This window comes from Perca flavescens, chromosome 23 (genome assembly GCF_004354835.1).
Source record: "Perca flavescens isolate YP-PL-M2 chromosome 23, PFLA_1.0, whole genome shotgun sequence".
In the NCBI taxonomy this organism is placed as follows: domain Eukaryota; kingdom Metazoa; phylum Chordata; class Actinopteri; order Perciformes; family Percidae; genus Perca; species Perca flavescens.
In genome coordinates this window covers 20543230-20560160 of record NC_041353.1, presented here as the reverse complement: position 1 = coordinate 20560160, position 16931 = coordinate 20543230, and the positions used below count along the sequence as shown (strand labels likewise).

Below are 16931 nucleotides of genomic sequence, written 5' to 3'. Positions count from 1 at the left end.
AATTGAGATGGCAATTTTATAATGATTTATCGTTATAATGAATCCTAATACTGGCTGAAGTGAATCCCCTTTTCTATATAAAGTTAAATCACAAAGGCTGTACACTAGATCCGGATATATTGTCAAGGAGACAACAGGCCAGCGCTTCTTGAAGCGTTTCTTGGCTCATCGGCTGAAGGAATTCAAGGGATTCCACCCTATAGACACCCAAACACCCTCAGAGAATTGGAGGGAAAAAGACTTCACAGTAGCTCCCGTACAGTCGGCAAGACACTCTTGATTTTTAGATTTTTTTTTTTAATCGCTCCACTTTTGCGTCTAAATGCTCATTGCTGTGGTGTTCCTGTACATCTCAGAGACAGACACCTTTAAGTTAAAACATGAATCTGGGGCTGCTCCATTACAGAAAAAAAACAAATAATAAAAATCATAATCGCAATTATTTAAAGCGCCCATTTTATGCTCATTTTCAGGTTCATAATTGTATTTAGAGGTTGTACCAGAATAGGTTTACATGGTTTAATTTTCAAAAAAAAAACACCATATTTTTGTTGTACTGCACATTGCTGCAGCTCCTCTTTTCACCCTGTGTGTTGAGCTCTCCGTTTTAGCTACAGAGTGAGACCTCTTACTTCTGTATCATCTTTGTTGGCACTCACACATGTGCAGTAGCTAGGTAAGGATCATAATCAGCTAGCTAGCTGTTTCCATAGACACTAAAAGAAAGGCTGTTTCTACAACTTCAGTCAGTACAAGGCAGGATTAGCCGGGAGACTTCTTCTAAACGAGGGCGCATTTCACACTTTGCATGGAATACCTGCAGAACAGGGACATGGAAGTAGTTCTTTTGTAGATTATGGTCAACTAGTGTGTGTTGTAGCAGTGTTTTTGCCATTGAGAACGAGGTCGCATGCTCGCCACCTCGTCTCGGCTACCAACTTAGAAAGCCCTGCCGATTTTGACCAGCTCGCCCGGAGACTGAACGCAGGATATATTCAGAAACCGTATCTCACTCAAAACAGCATGGATAGTTTATTTTTTCCAAGTCTGTATGCGTGTGGAAGCACCAGAGACACAAAATAACATTTTTTCATAATATGGGCACTTTAAAACGATTACTTATTGACTTTTGAAAAGGTGTAGCATTTATTGTTGAATTTTTTACTTCTTTTTTTTTTTTTTATTCAGAACAAGACAAAATAAGAGTTTTCTTGCTAAACATAATGTACAAAATAATATATATATTTTTCTTCAACATATTGTTTTTGTGATTGTTCGGTGCCGAAATCAAAATCGCGATCAAAATTCGATTAATTGCACAGCCCTACATGAATCTACTTAAGAATTCAGTGTACCCAATGGCAAAACAGAATAGAACAAATTACACAGTTCAAAAGTGTAATTTGAAACAAATCCACGGTGAGCTTTCACCTCGCTTTACTAGTTAAGGAGCGGCAGCTCGACAGGGGCGGCAATCACTTCTACCCAGCCCATGGCGCTTTTTCAACAGGCGTCGAGTAAAGCATGATCCGCACAGAAAAGTGAAGCTAAAAATGACATATCCAGCTCTTTTTTTTATGATGTATGTAGGTATGTATGTTTTGTATGTTCCCTCTGTGTACTATGTGATGGACAGTGTGTCTGTAGGTTTTTTGTGTTTGGGTGTACCCTTCTGTCTGTGGTATGTTGTGTGTACTTTTATATTTGGACCTTGAGTCTGTAAATAAAGTTATTATTAATGACAGAGGGCTGACGAGTGTCACCGCAGCATAGGGCAAAATGAGTCCGTCAGTGGCATGACCGTGTGAGATGTGACACATCAGAAAATGTATCTGCCGTCACACAAAAACAGCGTAGATTGGCATGCATTTCAATTCTAATATCCCACTTTTTCCCCCCCCAGAATCGTACCCTTGCTGAAAATCTAAATGATCCATTCGGTTTGTATCCCTGTATAAGTGAGGATTATTCTATACAGCAACCTATTTCAGAGGATGAGTTGACCGAAAACTTCAGTTCAAACTTCTTTGAATAGAAATGTGTAAATCGGGGCGATGTGAATAACACCCCCTTCCTCATCTAAATCAGCGCTACAGCCTGTAGTAGAACCAAGTGAACCGCCAACGCCAAGCAAACAATTCCTCTTAAACTGTAAATCATCAGTTCTTGAAGTTTGCACTTAACTTGGGAGAAAATATTCTCGTTGAGCATGCCGACTACCACATCAGGTGCTCTTGGATTTGATAAACACCCAGTTATAATGCCGAGAAATCTCCCAGACAGACCAAAAAAAAAAAAAAAAAAAAAAAAAAAACACGCGTGCCAGAGCAAAATACCTCAGCAGCGATATTGGTGGTGAACCCTGCCTGTGTGGCCGCGAGTCATCGAGTGAGCGCCTGTTACTGAATGAGGCCCCGCTTGTTCATCGTGGCCAAGGTAATCCCCCGTCCGACACGCTGGACTATAAATACACTCAGCCTTCATTTGTGCAGAGAGTGAGAGTGAGAGTGAGAGAGAGCGAGAGTGAGAGTGAGAGAGAGCGGGAGAGATAGGCCCCAGTCCCGACTGCAGCGTCATCAACCGCTGTCTGTCTGGGCACAAGCAAGGAAAAAAAAAAAAAAAAAAAAAAAGCTGCGGGTAAAGACGGGTGGGGGAATGAGGAGGGAGGAGGGGTTTAACTGCAGCTGCTAATGTCTGCACTTGCCCCTTATTTGTTTTTTGTTTTTTTATTAAATACACGCATGATGAGAAAAACATCAATCCGTCCCCAATGTGAGTGGCGCGCAACTTCCAACCAGCAGAAACCACGGGGCTTTTCATCGTTTTACTACAGCAACCATTTTAGGGCACAAGTGCCAAAATAAATTTCATTTGAAATGGACAGAATGTATCTGGGTGTGGAAGGCCACAGGCCGAGAAATAAATGTGGATGTTGAAGAATACCGTAATTCTTGTAATTCGCCGTAGATAAAAACGTACGCATTTAATTTAACAGGGTAGTTTACCAGCACAGTCCTGTGCAAAACTCCCCGTCAAGTCATTTTTGGCTGCACAAAATGTACATTTCCTAGTCATTACGGTTAGGATTTTACAGCACTTTCAAAATAAGGGGAATAAGCATGAGCATGTCAAATGCCATACCGGGCCAAAACAAAACAAAAAAAAAAAAAAAAAGGGAGCATGGGCCAAAGTTGGCATGCGGACCCCAAATTGGGCAGCCTTGTTCCAGGGAAACGTGCACGGTCACTGCCAATACTGAGGCATGTTTTCCCTCCAAAATGATACAACAAGTGCAAAGGGTGGGGGACTGAGGAACGTTGCGAAGTGATGAATAGACATACATGTGCAAACAGCCGCTGTCATTAGTGTTGTGTTATTTACGGTCATCTGGATCACACCGGTGCAAGGCCTCCTTGGCTGCCCAGATGCCCTCAGTGTGTCGGTGTGTGGGAGTCCATTGCCCCCTGCTGGATGTGGACGCAGCCATACAAACGTGCACACGCACACCCAGTGCCAATTTCTGGACAGAAACGTTTGCTGGGATTTAATGGAGCCGGCTGTCCGACACAGACTGAGGCGGGTTTGCTTCAAGTCAATAAGCGCAGGGCCATTTACTGAAGGCGGAGCCAATTGAGAAACCACTGTAAAAGTTGGAGAACTTTGAATATCACGATGGCGATATTTCTTGCGACAAATAAACAGATCTTAAAGTGCCCTCAGTTCTGCATTTCTGCTGCTTTCAGCATTCTGCTAAAATACAAAAAAAATTAAAATAATTGCTTGCCAAAAACAAATAAAGAAAATAATTGCCAACAAAAATATTTTTTGGAACAAATTTAACATTCGCACCACTTAAAAAGAAAAAAAAAAAAAAAAAAAAAAAAAAAAAAAAAAAAAAAAGGCGGACAGTTGCATTTTTAACCCTTTGACCAATTTTAAATTTTTGTTCTCTATCATAAAATATGGGAGGTAGAAATAAGCGCTAAAAATGTGAAGAAGAAAAATTTTACAATTTAAAACGTTGGAAAAAGCAAAAACTAAGTGTGAAAAAAAGGCGTCAAAAAAAAATCTCAGTGTATTGCTGAGATGTGTTGCAGCCTTGTGCAATGTGTTTATTGTGCAAGTAAACTCTTTATGAAAATATCTTCTGAAACGTCAATGCATGTATGCTAATGTAAAGGAAGCAAAGCAAGACCAAATACAATTCAACCCTTGTAAACACTGCAAGCACTTCCATTTCAGTTATCAGCAGTGTTAATCTCGTTGCCACTGTACTGTAGCTCAGTGGTGAGCAGCATTTCCTGGGTTCAAACTAGGCATTTTGCAGTGGAAGACACACCGGTGCACTTTCCTCCAGAACGCCACCAACACAGGTGATGCATGTCAGGGACAAGAGGTTTTCCTTCTACCAAGTTGGACTTGGTGGGATTGCTTTTCAGTGTTAAAGTGCCCATATTCTGGGATTTGGGATTTTGTGTCTCTGGTGCTTCCACACGCATACAGACTTGAAAAAAAAAAAAAACATCCATGCTGTTTTGAGCGCGATACGGTTTCTGAACGTATCCTGCGTTCAGTCTCCGGGTGAGTGGTTCAAAATCGGCAGGGCCGTCTACGTCACTAGCCGAAACGAGGGGGGGAGCTAAACCATGCTAGCGTTTGGCCCCCTCATTCTCAATGGCAAAAACACTGCTACAACACACACTAGTTGACCATAATCTACGGCAGCAACAGAGAGCAGAAGAGAGCAGGCAAGTGTTCATAAACTTCTGGTGTACTTACAAACTTTCCAATCCATCGTTTAATGAGTACGTAACCTATTTGTACTAGTGTAGACCTTTGGTATCATTTCGGGCATTATTAGTGGGGTCATTTACGAGATACAAACGTGGGTCCATTAGACACTGCGCTAAGCTATTCAGCTGCTAACGCTACTCTACGCTAACTCGCCCAATGTTGGACCCAGGTGAAAAAAGCTTCTGGGGGGTGTTTGGCTCGAGGCCATGGTGCAAAGGACCCTAGGGTGAAATTACTCCGAACCATCACTTTAAGCGCTTGTTCCCGCCCATCTGCAGCTGGGTCATTCATCGTAAATGGGTGCTTCCGTCAGCTGTGAGGCTCAATAAATACAGTGGGGTTAGTGCTGGACGATGTATCACATTATCTCAATTAATAAGATGGTTTTGTTTTTGTGTGGAATGTCTACATCCTGGAAAATTGTTATGACAAAGTGCACATAAGATTATTTCCAGTCAAAAATTATCGTGGATTACAGCTACCTACATTAGTTCTCTTAGGTCAAGAGTAAAGCTGTAAACGGCGACGTGAATAGTTACACCACGGTGTTTCCGCTATATACATTTAGTAGCGGCGGCCTGCCGCAATTAAAAATATTGCTGCCGCAGCTATGTAAAAGACATACGGATAAAAGGATAAACGCCTGACATCCGCCGCATGTCCATCTTCTTCCGCTAATTGTTTTTTTTGCTAGGCTGCCTGACTGATTGCAATTGGTTTATAGAAATACAAACAAGCCAAAGCTTTTCTTTTTTTTGCCCCATCCCAGAATAGATGAGCAACAATACCAGGTTGCTAACGCTACCTAGCCAGTAGTCTTCAGATATCTGCTGTAACGGATTATTAAACCGGGCTCTAGTTAGTTGAAGCATTTGGCACTGACATTCCACAGCTGTGTGTGATAACCTGTATTTTTTTATTTTTATTTTTTTAAATAGGCATAATGATTACAGCCCTGCAGGTGGTGCAGGTATTCTATTCCCAATTGTCCTATAACAGGTTATTTCATGTTTTAATTTTCCTGCATTTTGCATGAAAAGAAATGATTAAATTGTGATTTTTTTTTGGCCTACATCACACAGTCCTACAGGTTTTTCAAAATATTGGTCAACGACATTAGGGACAGTGAACCTAACGAGGGATTTTGTTGTTGTTGCATAGTGTATAAAATCTCATATACACACACTTTGTCTTACAGGGAAAATGTTAGCAGGCGTACTCTGATCAGACACTTTTTCCTATTATTTGGGATGGACTAGTCACACAGAACAAACTCCAGTTATGTGTGAAATGCACTTAGCAAATTAAGCAATTCTACTTCTACTGAAGAGCCGTAGCCCACATTACACCCAGGGCAAACTATTGGAACCATATCAGCTATGTAATGAAATGGTAAAGCCAGATTCTAGGTGCACCGTCGAGTACAAGGCCAAGCTGTCCATCTGCTAGTTAGCAAGGAAACTGAGAAGAAGATGATTAGGCTATCAGTGGTGGCCAACACTGCTGGAGGGCAGGTCAAATTACAGACCGGCCAAAAAGACAAAGTGAGTCACTCAAAGAGCCCTCAGATATCCGAGATAGCAAGTTTGCTCTGGCGCTCTCACCGTTATAAAAGTCTCTTATTATGCTGGATGGAAAGGCCGACGTCTGGGCATCGCTAAAGGCTGAGCTGCGGCTCGGACGAGGAATACAAACACGACTAATGCGAGCCAGATCAAAGGCCACTTCATCCAGATGTTTCCAGATGAGCGGGAGAGTGCGCCGACATACACAGGAAGCAGACGAGGACCAACAAGAATGATGGTACTCCCAATAATCTCATAAGCAGGTGTGAAAATCAACAGCCGCCAAGCTGAAAGAGGCAGTGAAATGTGTCTGTAGAAACCACAATATGGCATGTTGTCTTTCAACTCATTAAAAATGAAAAAAATCAGGTGTGAATTGGCTTAAGTATGATCTGTAAATGAAGACATTACCTCCGGAGTTTGGCACTAATCAGCTTCAAGTACTTCTTTAGTACAAAAATAGATGAATAGACACATTAATAGATACGGTGGGAAAATTTGAATCGTTTCCAAAGCCTGCAACACATTTTCCATGATTGCCCGATCCAAACTTTGTTTCTCTATACAATCTAACTAGGCTAAATGTAAGATATGCCTTTGTATCAAACATGCTCCTGGTGGGTTCTCTGTGCAATGGAACTGCTGTTTCTCTACAGTCTCAATAATTAACTTTAAGAGTTCCTCAATCTTTGGTTCAGAAACCCACGTGGCATTGTGTGCGATATGCGGACAGGGTCACAGGAGATCTTTTAAGATTGATATAATTATATGTTTGTAGGTTTAAATAAATATAATCCACTCGCAACTGGCTGCCAATAGAGGGAAAAGTAGTAACTAAAACACTGTCTAATTGCTGTGGGTCCTGAGAATTTTGGGACCTTAAAGTGGAGTCAAGAAATACATGGGGCAACTAGTCTGGCGTCAGCAGAGGACTGAGATAAAAAAAAAAAAAAAAAAAAAAAAAAAAAAAAAAAAGAAACGTTCAAAATGAGTAAACCTGTGAATCTGATTGCACCTGCTGCTCTACACTACAACCAGTTAAAAGGTTAACAGATGAAAGTGTGGTATAATAGTTTTGCTGTAGAGGAAGCAGCGTGTTCATCTCTGAAAAAGACAGATTACTTGGCAGTGGTTGATTCAGAAGGAAAAAAAAAAAAAAAGATATAGTTAAGAGATATAATGACGGAGGACAGTAAAAACGGTCCTTGGCAGCAGAGCTAAACACCAAACTTATTCATTTTACAGCATGGGGTTTAAAAGGTGAAACCTGATCTGTACTGTAGTATTGCAACACAACACTGATACCTTCAATAGATAACTGCTACACGTGCTCAAATCAAGGCTTGCTTATTCCTCACAATGATTGTCATAGGACATGAAACGCTAATCACAGAGCAAACGCTCTCACCTACTGAAATGGTTGAATAAGGCCGAAAAAAAAACAAGGTTTCTTCTTCTTATACATTTCCAACCACATCGAGAAATAGATGATCGGAACATTTGGAGCTAACGGAGAATTAAGTCCGCGGTTACTCAATGTCAGTGCCTCCTGGGCCTGATTTCCTCCCAGCGGGGATGCAGTGGAGAGGGCAAACAAAGGTTGAGCCAGGGTATCTGTCACCTGACTTGGCTTCTGGTGTTCAGTGTGCTGCAGTTTGGAGAACACAAAAAAAGTCAAAAGACTGTAGCAACACTTGATTTCAAAGCACCGTTTCATTCACTCTCAAAAATTACAGTGTGCGTCTGGATAAACTGGATGGCGTTTTACTGAGACGAAAAAAAAATAAAAATAAAATCGGGACTCCGTTGCCCCATGAGGGTTGAGCGCTAAGCGCAAAGCGCAATCATATGACACTACTAATGGGAGAGGAAAACCATGGAGATGTGAAATGGCATTGACTGAGAATCATCCAAATCAGCGCAGCAACAGGAAAACTGGAAGCAGCCGCTGGCGACCCTGACCCTATCCACTGAAACAGAGTTCAGAGTACACCGATGGAGAACATAAATGCATGTCAAGGAAGGTTAGGGTTACAGAAAGTTTGCTGACCCCGGACCGCTTTGACCTACCCACAGGATCAGCAAACTCAGCGTTTCCTCTGTTGATTTCCTCGGTCAAAATTTCTGCCACCATGGTATCAGAAATAGGGCTGTACAGACCTGCCCCCTGGGGGCGCTGGCTGAATTCGCCAATTCTCCTCCTGGCTGGAATAGTCTCCCAGCAGGAGGGAGCGAGGCTGAGGGACTGCGGGTTGCGCTAGCTATTTCTTGTCTCATTTGTAGTCTGATAAAAAAAACTGTAAATTCATCAAATTCCGTGTCCCATGTCGCTATTTTCAAAGCTACCGTAGCGCTCATATTTAGCAGGGTCCCGTGTGAACTCGGTTTCCATGGGAACGCAGCAGTCGAGGCTTTCGACCCCCCGCCCCCAGTGCAGCACAAGTAGACCGTATATATTTCACAATTAGTTTTCGGTCATATCGTTTACATATTTCCGAGCGCACACGAAGGCAGCTTAATTGAAGATGTAGGGACTGTGCTTTGTTGTCCAGGAAACAGTCAGTGATGTCAGAATGCCTTTCTCCAAAAGTGGAATCGGTCTTAGCTTTACGCGGCTGCATTTTTTTTTTTTTTTTTCCCGCGCCATTGGTAGGACCATGCAGCGCTTCGACAAGTCAAAAACGAGCTGGAAAAATGGTTTCTGGCACGCGCCTCTCACTTATTACCGAGTGACATTCAGATATCAAATAGACGGCAGCAGGAGCTGGCACGGATCTTACAGTGCTGCTTATTACTCTGCTCTGAGTGGGAAGTGCTGACCAGAGAGAGAGACACACACACACACACACACACACACACACACACACACACACTCATTCAGACAGGGAAACTTGGTCAACAGACAGACTGGCCTGTATCAGAAAAGTCAAAAGTTTGATCCCTGCAGCAATGGATTATTCTTAAGTCCTACCTGCCAACTCATTTTAATAAGGGTGGCACGACTGATCTGGCCAAGAAAGGCAGCAGTACAACCACACATACATGCAAACAAAAAACACAAAAAACATTAAAAACGACTGAAAAACAGCAAATCTCTCAAAGTCAACCATAATCCTAAACACATCAGGCAAACCATCTACAGCCAGATGTGGCTGCCTCCGAGTCAATCACCATCCTGTTAAAAGCGACCAATGGGAGCAGCTCATTAAGTTTCATGGTTTTCTGTAACTTGTTCCAGGTAGAGGGAGCAGCAAACCTAAACACCTTTTTCCCCCAGCTCACTTCTAACCTTTGGAACAGACCGAAGGAAAAGATCCTGGGAACAAAGATTGTAAGTCCTGATACTATTTACACTGATATAGGTCAGAAGTTGGATGGAAGTAGACCTAAAAAAGCCTTGTATATGAAGATATGCTAGCGTTGAAGTCTCCGTGTTGATAGAGAAGGCCACCCAACACGTTCATACAGGTCCCAACGCAAAGTGCGCGATTCACACGAGTATCAGACGTGTGGAGGGTTTCAGAGCATGAAGACTTTAAGAAGAGGTTGTACAAAGTACATTTTGTAACTTAAATCACTAGTTATTATATTACATTTAACTTTTTACGCTCAAGTTAAGAAATACACATTTTAAAATGTTTGTATCTCATGCATTTTCCTTGATAATCAAGCAACTAGACTCATGATACCATTATTGCAATCTCAGTATTGTAAATCACAATATGACCTTTTCTCCAAATCGTGTATCCCTAATTTCATTCACTTGGGTTAAATAAAAAAAAAAAAACGCATCAGGAATCGTCACTGGAGTTGTCAACTAGAAGTTGGGCTTGTTAAAAAGGCCAGATACCAAAAACTGAGCCACATTACAATCTTTTTAAATGTTACCCGATACTGCCTTCAACATCATCACCTACAAAACACACATCTATAGATGACTTCAATTGTACAAAAGGCATGAAAATTGCACACAGAGCTTAAAAAACGCCCAGATACAGACTGTCAAGTCGACAGGATAATCGAGATTGATATTAACAAACATCCACCCAGCTTACGCCTCCTTGAGCAAGACGCTGAACTTGAACCAGCTCCACTGGGCACATACCCACCTTGTAACCGGCTATGAACTCTGACCTCCCTGGATTACGTCCAAATGAAAGCTTCTCCCCCCCACCCCACCCACAGTGATCACATTATTAGCCTGCTTATGCATAGACAAACTGGACGTGGGAAAAAAAAAAGCCTAATTTCTCTACCATGCTTTATCAGCCAAAAAAAAAAAAAAAAAAAAAGAAGCAGCATGAGGGGTGGTGAGGCAGGTCTCTTTATCAGCCTTAAAAGTTGAGGCAAGACAAGTCCAGCTGCCTGCGGCCTCTGACATGCACTACGCTGAACTGCCTTAGATAAACTCCACCAAGTGGACACGAGGGTGATATTCCGCATGTCCGTTGACTCAGCTGTCAGGCCTCCCTTGCTCATCCACCTTCAAAATTTATCTGTACAGGTAATAATTACAGTGACCTGTAGCTGTTCTGAGGAACACAGGTGAAAATGTTCTGGAGGGGGAGGGGGGAAAAAACAATTGATTCTTTAAAAAAAAATGTTATGTTAATGGTTCCAAATCATTTTCTGCTCCGTCTTGTCATCTGCAGAACAAGATATTTATAAACCACTTTCTGACATAAGATAATAGGCACGTTAGCTGGCCCAAACTATCCTACTATCAAGTTTTATAGAGGCTCAACAGAGCACATCATCAGTTGACTTTCTGTGAAAGGTACTTCCGGTACACTCAAAACTAAGCCCGTTAGACGAAGACAAAAAGATTTTCTGAATGTTAAGTGTTTGACTGAGCAACTGAAGACAAGTTCACACAAAAAATCTGGTCACAGCAACTCAACAACCTGTGCTCTATAGCTACTTCTTCCACTCCAAGAACATGACCTTAAAACAACCGTCTGGTATTCCGTCGTTTAAACATGTGGCGGGTAAACAGTGGTTTGTGGCCATTATGGTACTCCGAAAGACCTCGACCAACTTCAGCGGCACTTCACGCCTGCATGTGCCCGAGTTGTTTTGCCCCTGCAGCCAACGCTGATGTTTATCTGTGAACTTTTGAGGAGCAACAAGTCTCATCGGATGTGTACAGTTGGTAATCAAATTAGCCGCCACACTCCCAGCAGCTTGCATCAAATAGCCAACTTTAGTAAAGAAATAAATAAAAATGCACAGATAATTGACTGCTACTTCTGATGCCAACCAGTGACCTGCAGTTGCCTGTAACATATCCATGACAGGCTACAAGCGTTACTCTGCTACAGAGGTGTAATCCCCTGCAGGCAGGTGCTAGTGATGGAAACAATCCTTGCATGAGGTAAGGGGGTGAGGGGGGGGGGGAAGAGAAGAAAAGGAGTACAGCTGTTAAGAGCTGCATTTCCACCAGACTCCCATCACTGGCAGCTGACTGTGTTCAGACTTGGAGGCTAAAATGTTAGACATGTTAGACAGCACCCAGAGCTGCTCAATCATTAGTGCTTGTATCAAACCCAAACGCCCTGTGGCTACACCATTTTCAGAAAGGAATAATGTCATTAGTGTATGGTTTAGGGTCATTACAGGCACAATGCACCTTAAGAGTGTTCTCCAAAACTATGTTCCAGACTTAACTAAATGCAGAAGAGACATTTGGACAACATATTCTCTTTTCTTTGTTTAATTATAAAAGACCAATGTTCTTTTCTTGTCTGGAATAAGGAAGTGAGTACATACTATGTTGTGACAAATGTACACAATACAGACCTTTCTCTGCATGCCAAAATATTGTACTAGCGCTGCTTCCTAGTAGAGGGGAGTGGAGAGGCTAGATCCTGCTGACTGCATCTTCACATTTGTAAACACTTCCCACATGCTACCTGAGAGAGCCACGCTACTTACCGAAGGTAGTACTGTTTTAAAGCAAATGCAGCGTTGGAACAACTCCTTGGAAAGTTAAACTCGTCTCCAAGTTCAATCCATTGGTTTTTGTCAGAGACCTGAGAGGAGGAAATGAGTTCGTTAGGAGATAAAAAAAGCACTTGCAACAAAACAAAAAGAGCGGTTACACTGCTACCATCTGGTCTGCTACAGCCTCTCCCCCCACACACACACACACACACACACACAAACCAGTGAGGCAATATCACAATCATTAATCAATAACTTTCTCAAACTGCTGAAAATATATTTTTAAATACTGAGAAATATTAAAATTATCCAGCAGTACATTTAGTATTTTAGCATTTATTTAGCCATTAACGTGTTGGTTATCCGAACATATTTACATTTGACACAGCAGTAAGTACAAGTGCCTGACTCCCTTTAGGATAGTATCGTTAATGTTGAGGCTAGTTAGCACTGTAGCTAACAAGCTAACTTGACTTTTCGATTTTTGGCGTTAAAAGCTAACGGGGCTAAACTCCGACGAACTGTCTCCACCAAACGCAAAGGATTCAGCTTGCGGCGACCCGTTTGATTGTGGAGTATGTTTTGGTGCCGTTTAGTGTATTCACTACATGGGCCTGTGAGGCCTACATTTTGTGATCAGCCATGAAGCCGAAGAAAGATGGCTATGGCGAGAAAGAGAAATGAAGCTTCCCCTGGGTGAAAACTACCGGTAAAAGCCCGGGCGAAACGCTGTGTCCTAAGCGGTGCTTCCCGAGGCCGGGCTCCGTACCGATAATCGATGTTAAACGTGCCCGCTAATTTTGAGTCGCTCCAACTGCACTCTGACTCCGAGCTGTTAGACTCTCAATTCAAACCACACAACAACACAAGCCACCACATTGCATAGAGATACATGGCAAACTAGCACAAGGCCAACACCGACCAACTAACGTTTTTGTAGAGGGTTATACTTCCCGGGGTACCCACACGGAGTTGTAGAGTGGTCCACCGAGGAGTCCACAGACAGCAGAGTGTGGAGAAATCCACTTTTAGTTCCCACTCACCTTAGCAAATCCACCTAAAGAGACGACTCTGATATAGAGAGCATTCAGGTCCAGCTCTTTCCCACCCACGATAGGAATCTTCCTGAAAGGCGATCTAAGGGGATAACACAAGAAATACATGCATATATGTTTGAATAACAGTTTTGTTTAACTCACAGTCACATGCAATTCACATTTAAAGTTATATTTCTTGCGAATAAAGACGCCCCAATCTCACCCTCTGCTTTGGTGAAATTGCCGCAGCTCGTCCAGGAAAGCCTGTCCTTTCCTTCGCTGATCTAGTAGATTTTTCCCCGTCGAATTTGCCATTGTTTTTGCATGCAAAAACGGTTAAACCCCACTTCAGTCGCTTCTTAAGACACCAAGGATCCCATACTCCGCCGGCGCTCAGTCATTCGCGAAGCTGAGTGTTTAAAAAGTTAAAGAAATAGCTGATAGCAAGAAGAGCGGCAGCTCGCTAATAAAGACTGATGCACACAGAAAGCAAGCCCGTTTCAACCCCGGACTAAGTTCCAGCGAACAGTCAGAAATACAAACGATTTACCGGCAGATTAGAAACGCCATGGCAGAATGTGTAGAATTAATGCTTTTGGTCGCGGTAGTATTCGTTTGGAGTGGTTTGACAGTGTGTTACGGACGCAGCTCCGAGGCTATCGCACACACTGTAGAGCGGCAGAGGATCAGTTCTCAGACAAAAAGATGTATGTGAAGGCCGCGGAGCCCAGCCTGCCATGCGTGCAGCGCCCTCTGCGGCCACAGGCGGCAGTGCACCGTCCAGGCAGAGCGGGTGCTGGAACAATAGAGACTGTTTTCTTTTTTAGGGACCGTCTGACAACTCGTTTCTCTGTTAGGAAAACGGGTCAGGAGGTACTTGGAAATGTCCCGTGGGGGGAGGGGATAGCACTAATTAACATAGCTTCCTTGTTATCCCAACCAGCCGTGTAATAGAGGGCAACCCTAAATATTAACGAGCAAAATACAATTTTTCCAACCTGACATTGTATATTTATAACTGGCTTCAAAATGAATATCTCCCTTCAATGATATTAGTTGAATTAAGAAATGGTATTTTCATTAGGAAAGAAAGAAACTATAGTCAACCTGTAACAATTTCATACAATTACCACAGCCATATTTCAAAATACCATGCAGCCACTTAAATCCAACACTGCAGGAAATAATGTAGTCTATTAACATTAGTTTTTTTCAACACTACAACAAAATAAGGTGTAGGGATACAAATTCCATTTCGCAAAGAAATACTTCCTTACTATATTTAAGAGGGAAAAAAATAATATTTCTATGAATTACATGCATCATTATTGTTTACTGGAGCTTTTTGTGAAGGCTCATTTACTCACTTTTTACCAGTATGCTGACATGTTTTAACATTCATGTACATCTATTTTCTGAAAATATTTTTTTCTTACATATGTATGTGTCATACTTTCTCCAAAATTTATTTTATTGTTTGTTTCTAAAATCATTTTAACATATTTTATGTCTCGTCATATTGAACAGTAATACAGTGCAACTGGGGTAGGACCTCTTAATTGAAAACATGACACATTGATTGATGTTATATGATCAGCATTATATTTAGAGCTGGATTTGGGTTAGTTTGACATAAAGTGCCACTTATTTTGTAGTTTTGTTGATTTTGAGAATTTCGGGCAATTAATAGGGTGTATTATTATGTCAATTTAAAATGTATACTTCCATTACACATTGTGACCACTATCTGGTAAAACATATATTTATAGCGTTGTTAGTTGTCCATTTTTTTTTGGTGCTTCACATATGGTCTCTACATTTTTTTTTTTCCATGGTGCAATTTGTTGCTGGAAACTTGTTAACGTTTCTGTCAAGCTGCCCCTATCCCTTGCTGACCACTTCAAAACGACTTTTATCTCACAGGATGGTTGGAAATTACTCCTGATCCCTTCTCCCTTTGAATGCCAAGTGAATATCTTCTTGATGGGGTTACATTCAACCATTACACGTACCCCTTTGCTCAATGAAAAACCTGTCACAAAATGGCGGAGACGTACGTTAGCAGACCCCATTTTGAGGAATTGACACTAGACAGCGGAAAAGTGCGTGTCCTTGCGTGTGGTTTTCAAAAAAGTGATATTTTTTGCAAACAAACTGCGGCACACCCGAGTTCACCTCACGTCTGTTTGGACTCCCGTCAACCGAATTCTGGGCTAACGAGTCGGTCGTGCGCTAGCGTGTTAGCTTAGCAAGCGCTAGCTAACTTAGCAAAATTACCACGAACCTGTCCTGAGCAGTTTGTAGTAATCCAATTACCCACTACCATATTACGTTAAAAAAGAACGTATCTACTATTTTGTGTCGTTATTAATAACGTTACCATTCTATTGAGTAGCTAAGTTTTGGTTCTAGGTGTACTAGCTAGCTAGCTGGGTGAATCGTTTGGGCGCTAGCTGTACATTAGCGTGTCAGATTCCCGTCCCTTATTAACACTGCTATTATTGCTAAGCAGGTTACCTCCGGATGCCAGCAGCTCACCTAGCTAGAAGCTCCCAGAGCAAACATAAGTTTGCCGTTGTCATCGTTTAGCAACATGTAGCTTAAACGCTGAGCAGTTGTCACCACATGATAGCTACCTGACAAACTATTATAACGTTAGGTTGTTATAATCGTTTAAGGCACGCGGGTGTTGTAGTTAACGGGGTGGTTAGCCGCAGTATATGTGCGTAGCTCCGCTTTGCATTTCTAGTTATTTGATAGCTTTTCAGTTTTTAGCAGTCAATACTATTAATAATGCTGGGACCTATTGAAAGAACGAATTAATGGTCTCTATGCTACCTCTGTATCGGTGTAGCTACTGTACACAGTGCATGGGTTGGAAAATGGCGTGCTAAAGGTGAAACACAATTTTGTATTTGCGGATTCCCAAATACTACAACAATATATTGTCAAACAGAGAGCGTTTATTAATAATTTCGAGTTATTTCACTTTTTTGTTTTATCATAATTTAGTGAAAGACATGGCTTCTCATTTAACTTCCTCTCTGGCTACTTATGAATTGCAAATCATACCTCAACACTGACGTTACATTATTCTAACTAGGACTTTATTGCAATAGTGGTTAAATAGAATACATTGATTGAATTAATGTTGAGTAAGTAACAAAGATAAACACTGCTGTATTGTAAATGTTTTGCTAGAAAATGGCCTACTTATTCTGATGCATAGCAGGCATGAGGTACACTTGTGGATTATCAAATTATTTGAGCTGCTATTCAGTTTTGCATCAAATATGTGGTGGTCTTGATAAAGATTGATATGTAAATATTTCAAGTATTCAGTGTAGTAATGATACTATATAGCAAGCAGAAATGAGCAATGAAATATCTGCAGTGATGCACTTTGTAGATTAATTACATTTGTACTGCCGTGCATTATTTACCTTTTGGCATCCTAGATTACCTCACAAAACATTTAATGTAATTCCAGCCAGTAAATTCAAATGTATTGACATATTGTAAGGATGTTCTGGGTGGATCAACTGTAATATCAAAAGGACAGTCCTTGACTAAAGAAATTCTTTGTCAGTGA

General features: G+C 41.6%; 1 protein-coding gene across 3 annotated transcripts in view; it reads right to left on the bottom strand.

The window, feature by feature from the left end:
- Window positions 1-16028, bottom strand: part of arid2 (AT-rich interactive domain 2) — a 53234-nt gene extending 37206 nt beyond the window's left edge. The window contains exons 1-4 of one of the 3 annotated variants that reach the window (XM_028570090.1): window positions 15857-16028; window positions 13563-13748; window positions 13346-13439; window positions 12294-12391 (exon numbers count right to left, since the gene is read on the bottom strand). In XM_028570090.1, coding sequence (XP_028425891.1) covers window positions 12294-12391; window positions 13346-13439; window positions 13563-13654 — 284 coding nt within the window. In that variant the 5' untranslated portion in view covers window positions 13655-13748; window positions 15857-16028. Of the gene's footprint in view, window positions 1-12293; window positions 12392-13345; window positions 13440-13562; window positions 14217-15856 lie in introns of those variants that run through there. The other 2 variants (XM_028570089.1, XM_028570091.1) reach the window with 2 other exon arrangements.
- Between the last annotated feature and the right edge of the window lie 903 nt (window positions 16029-16931).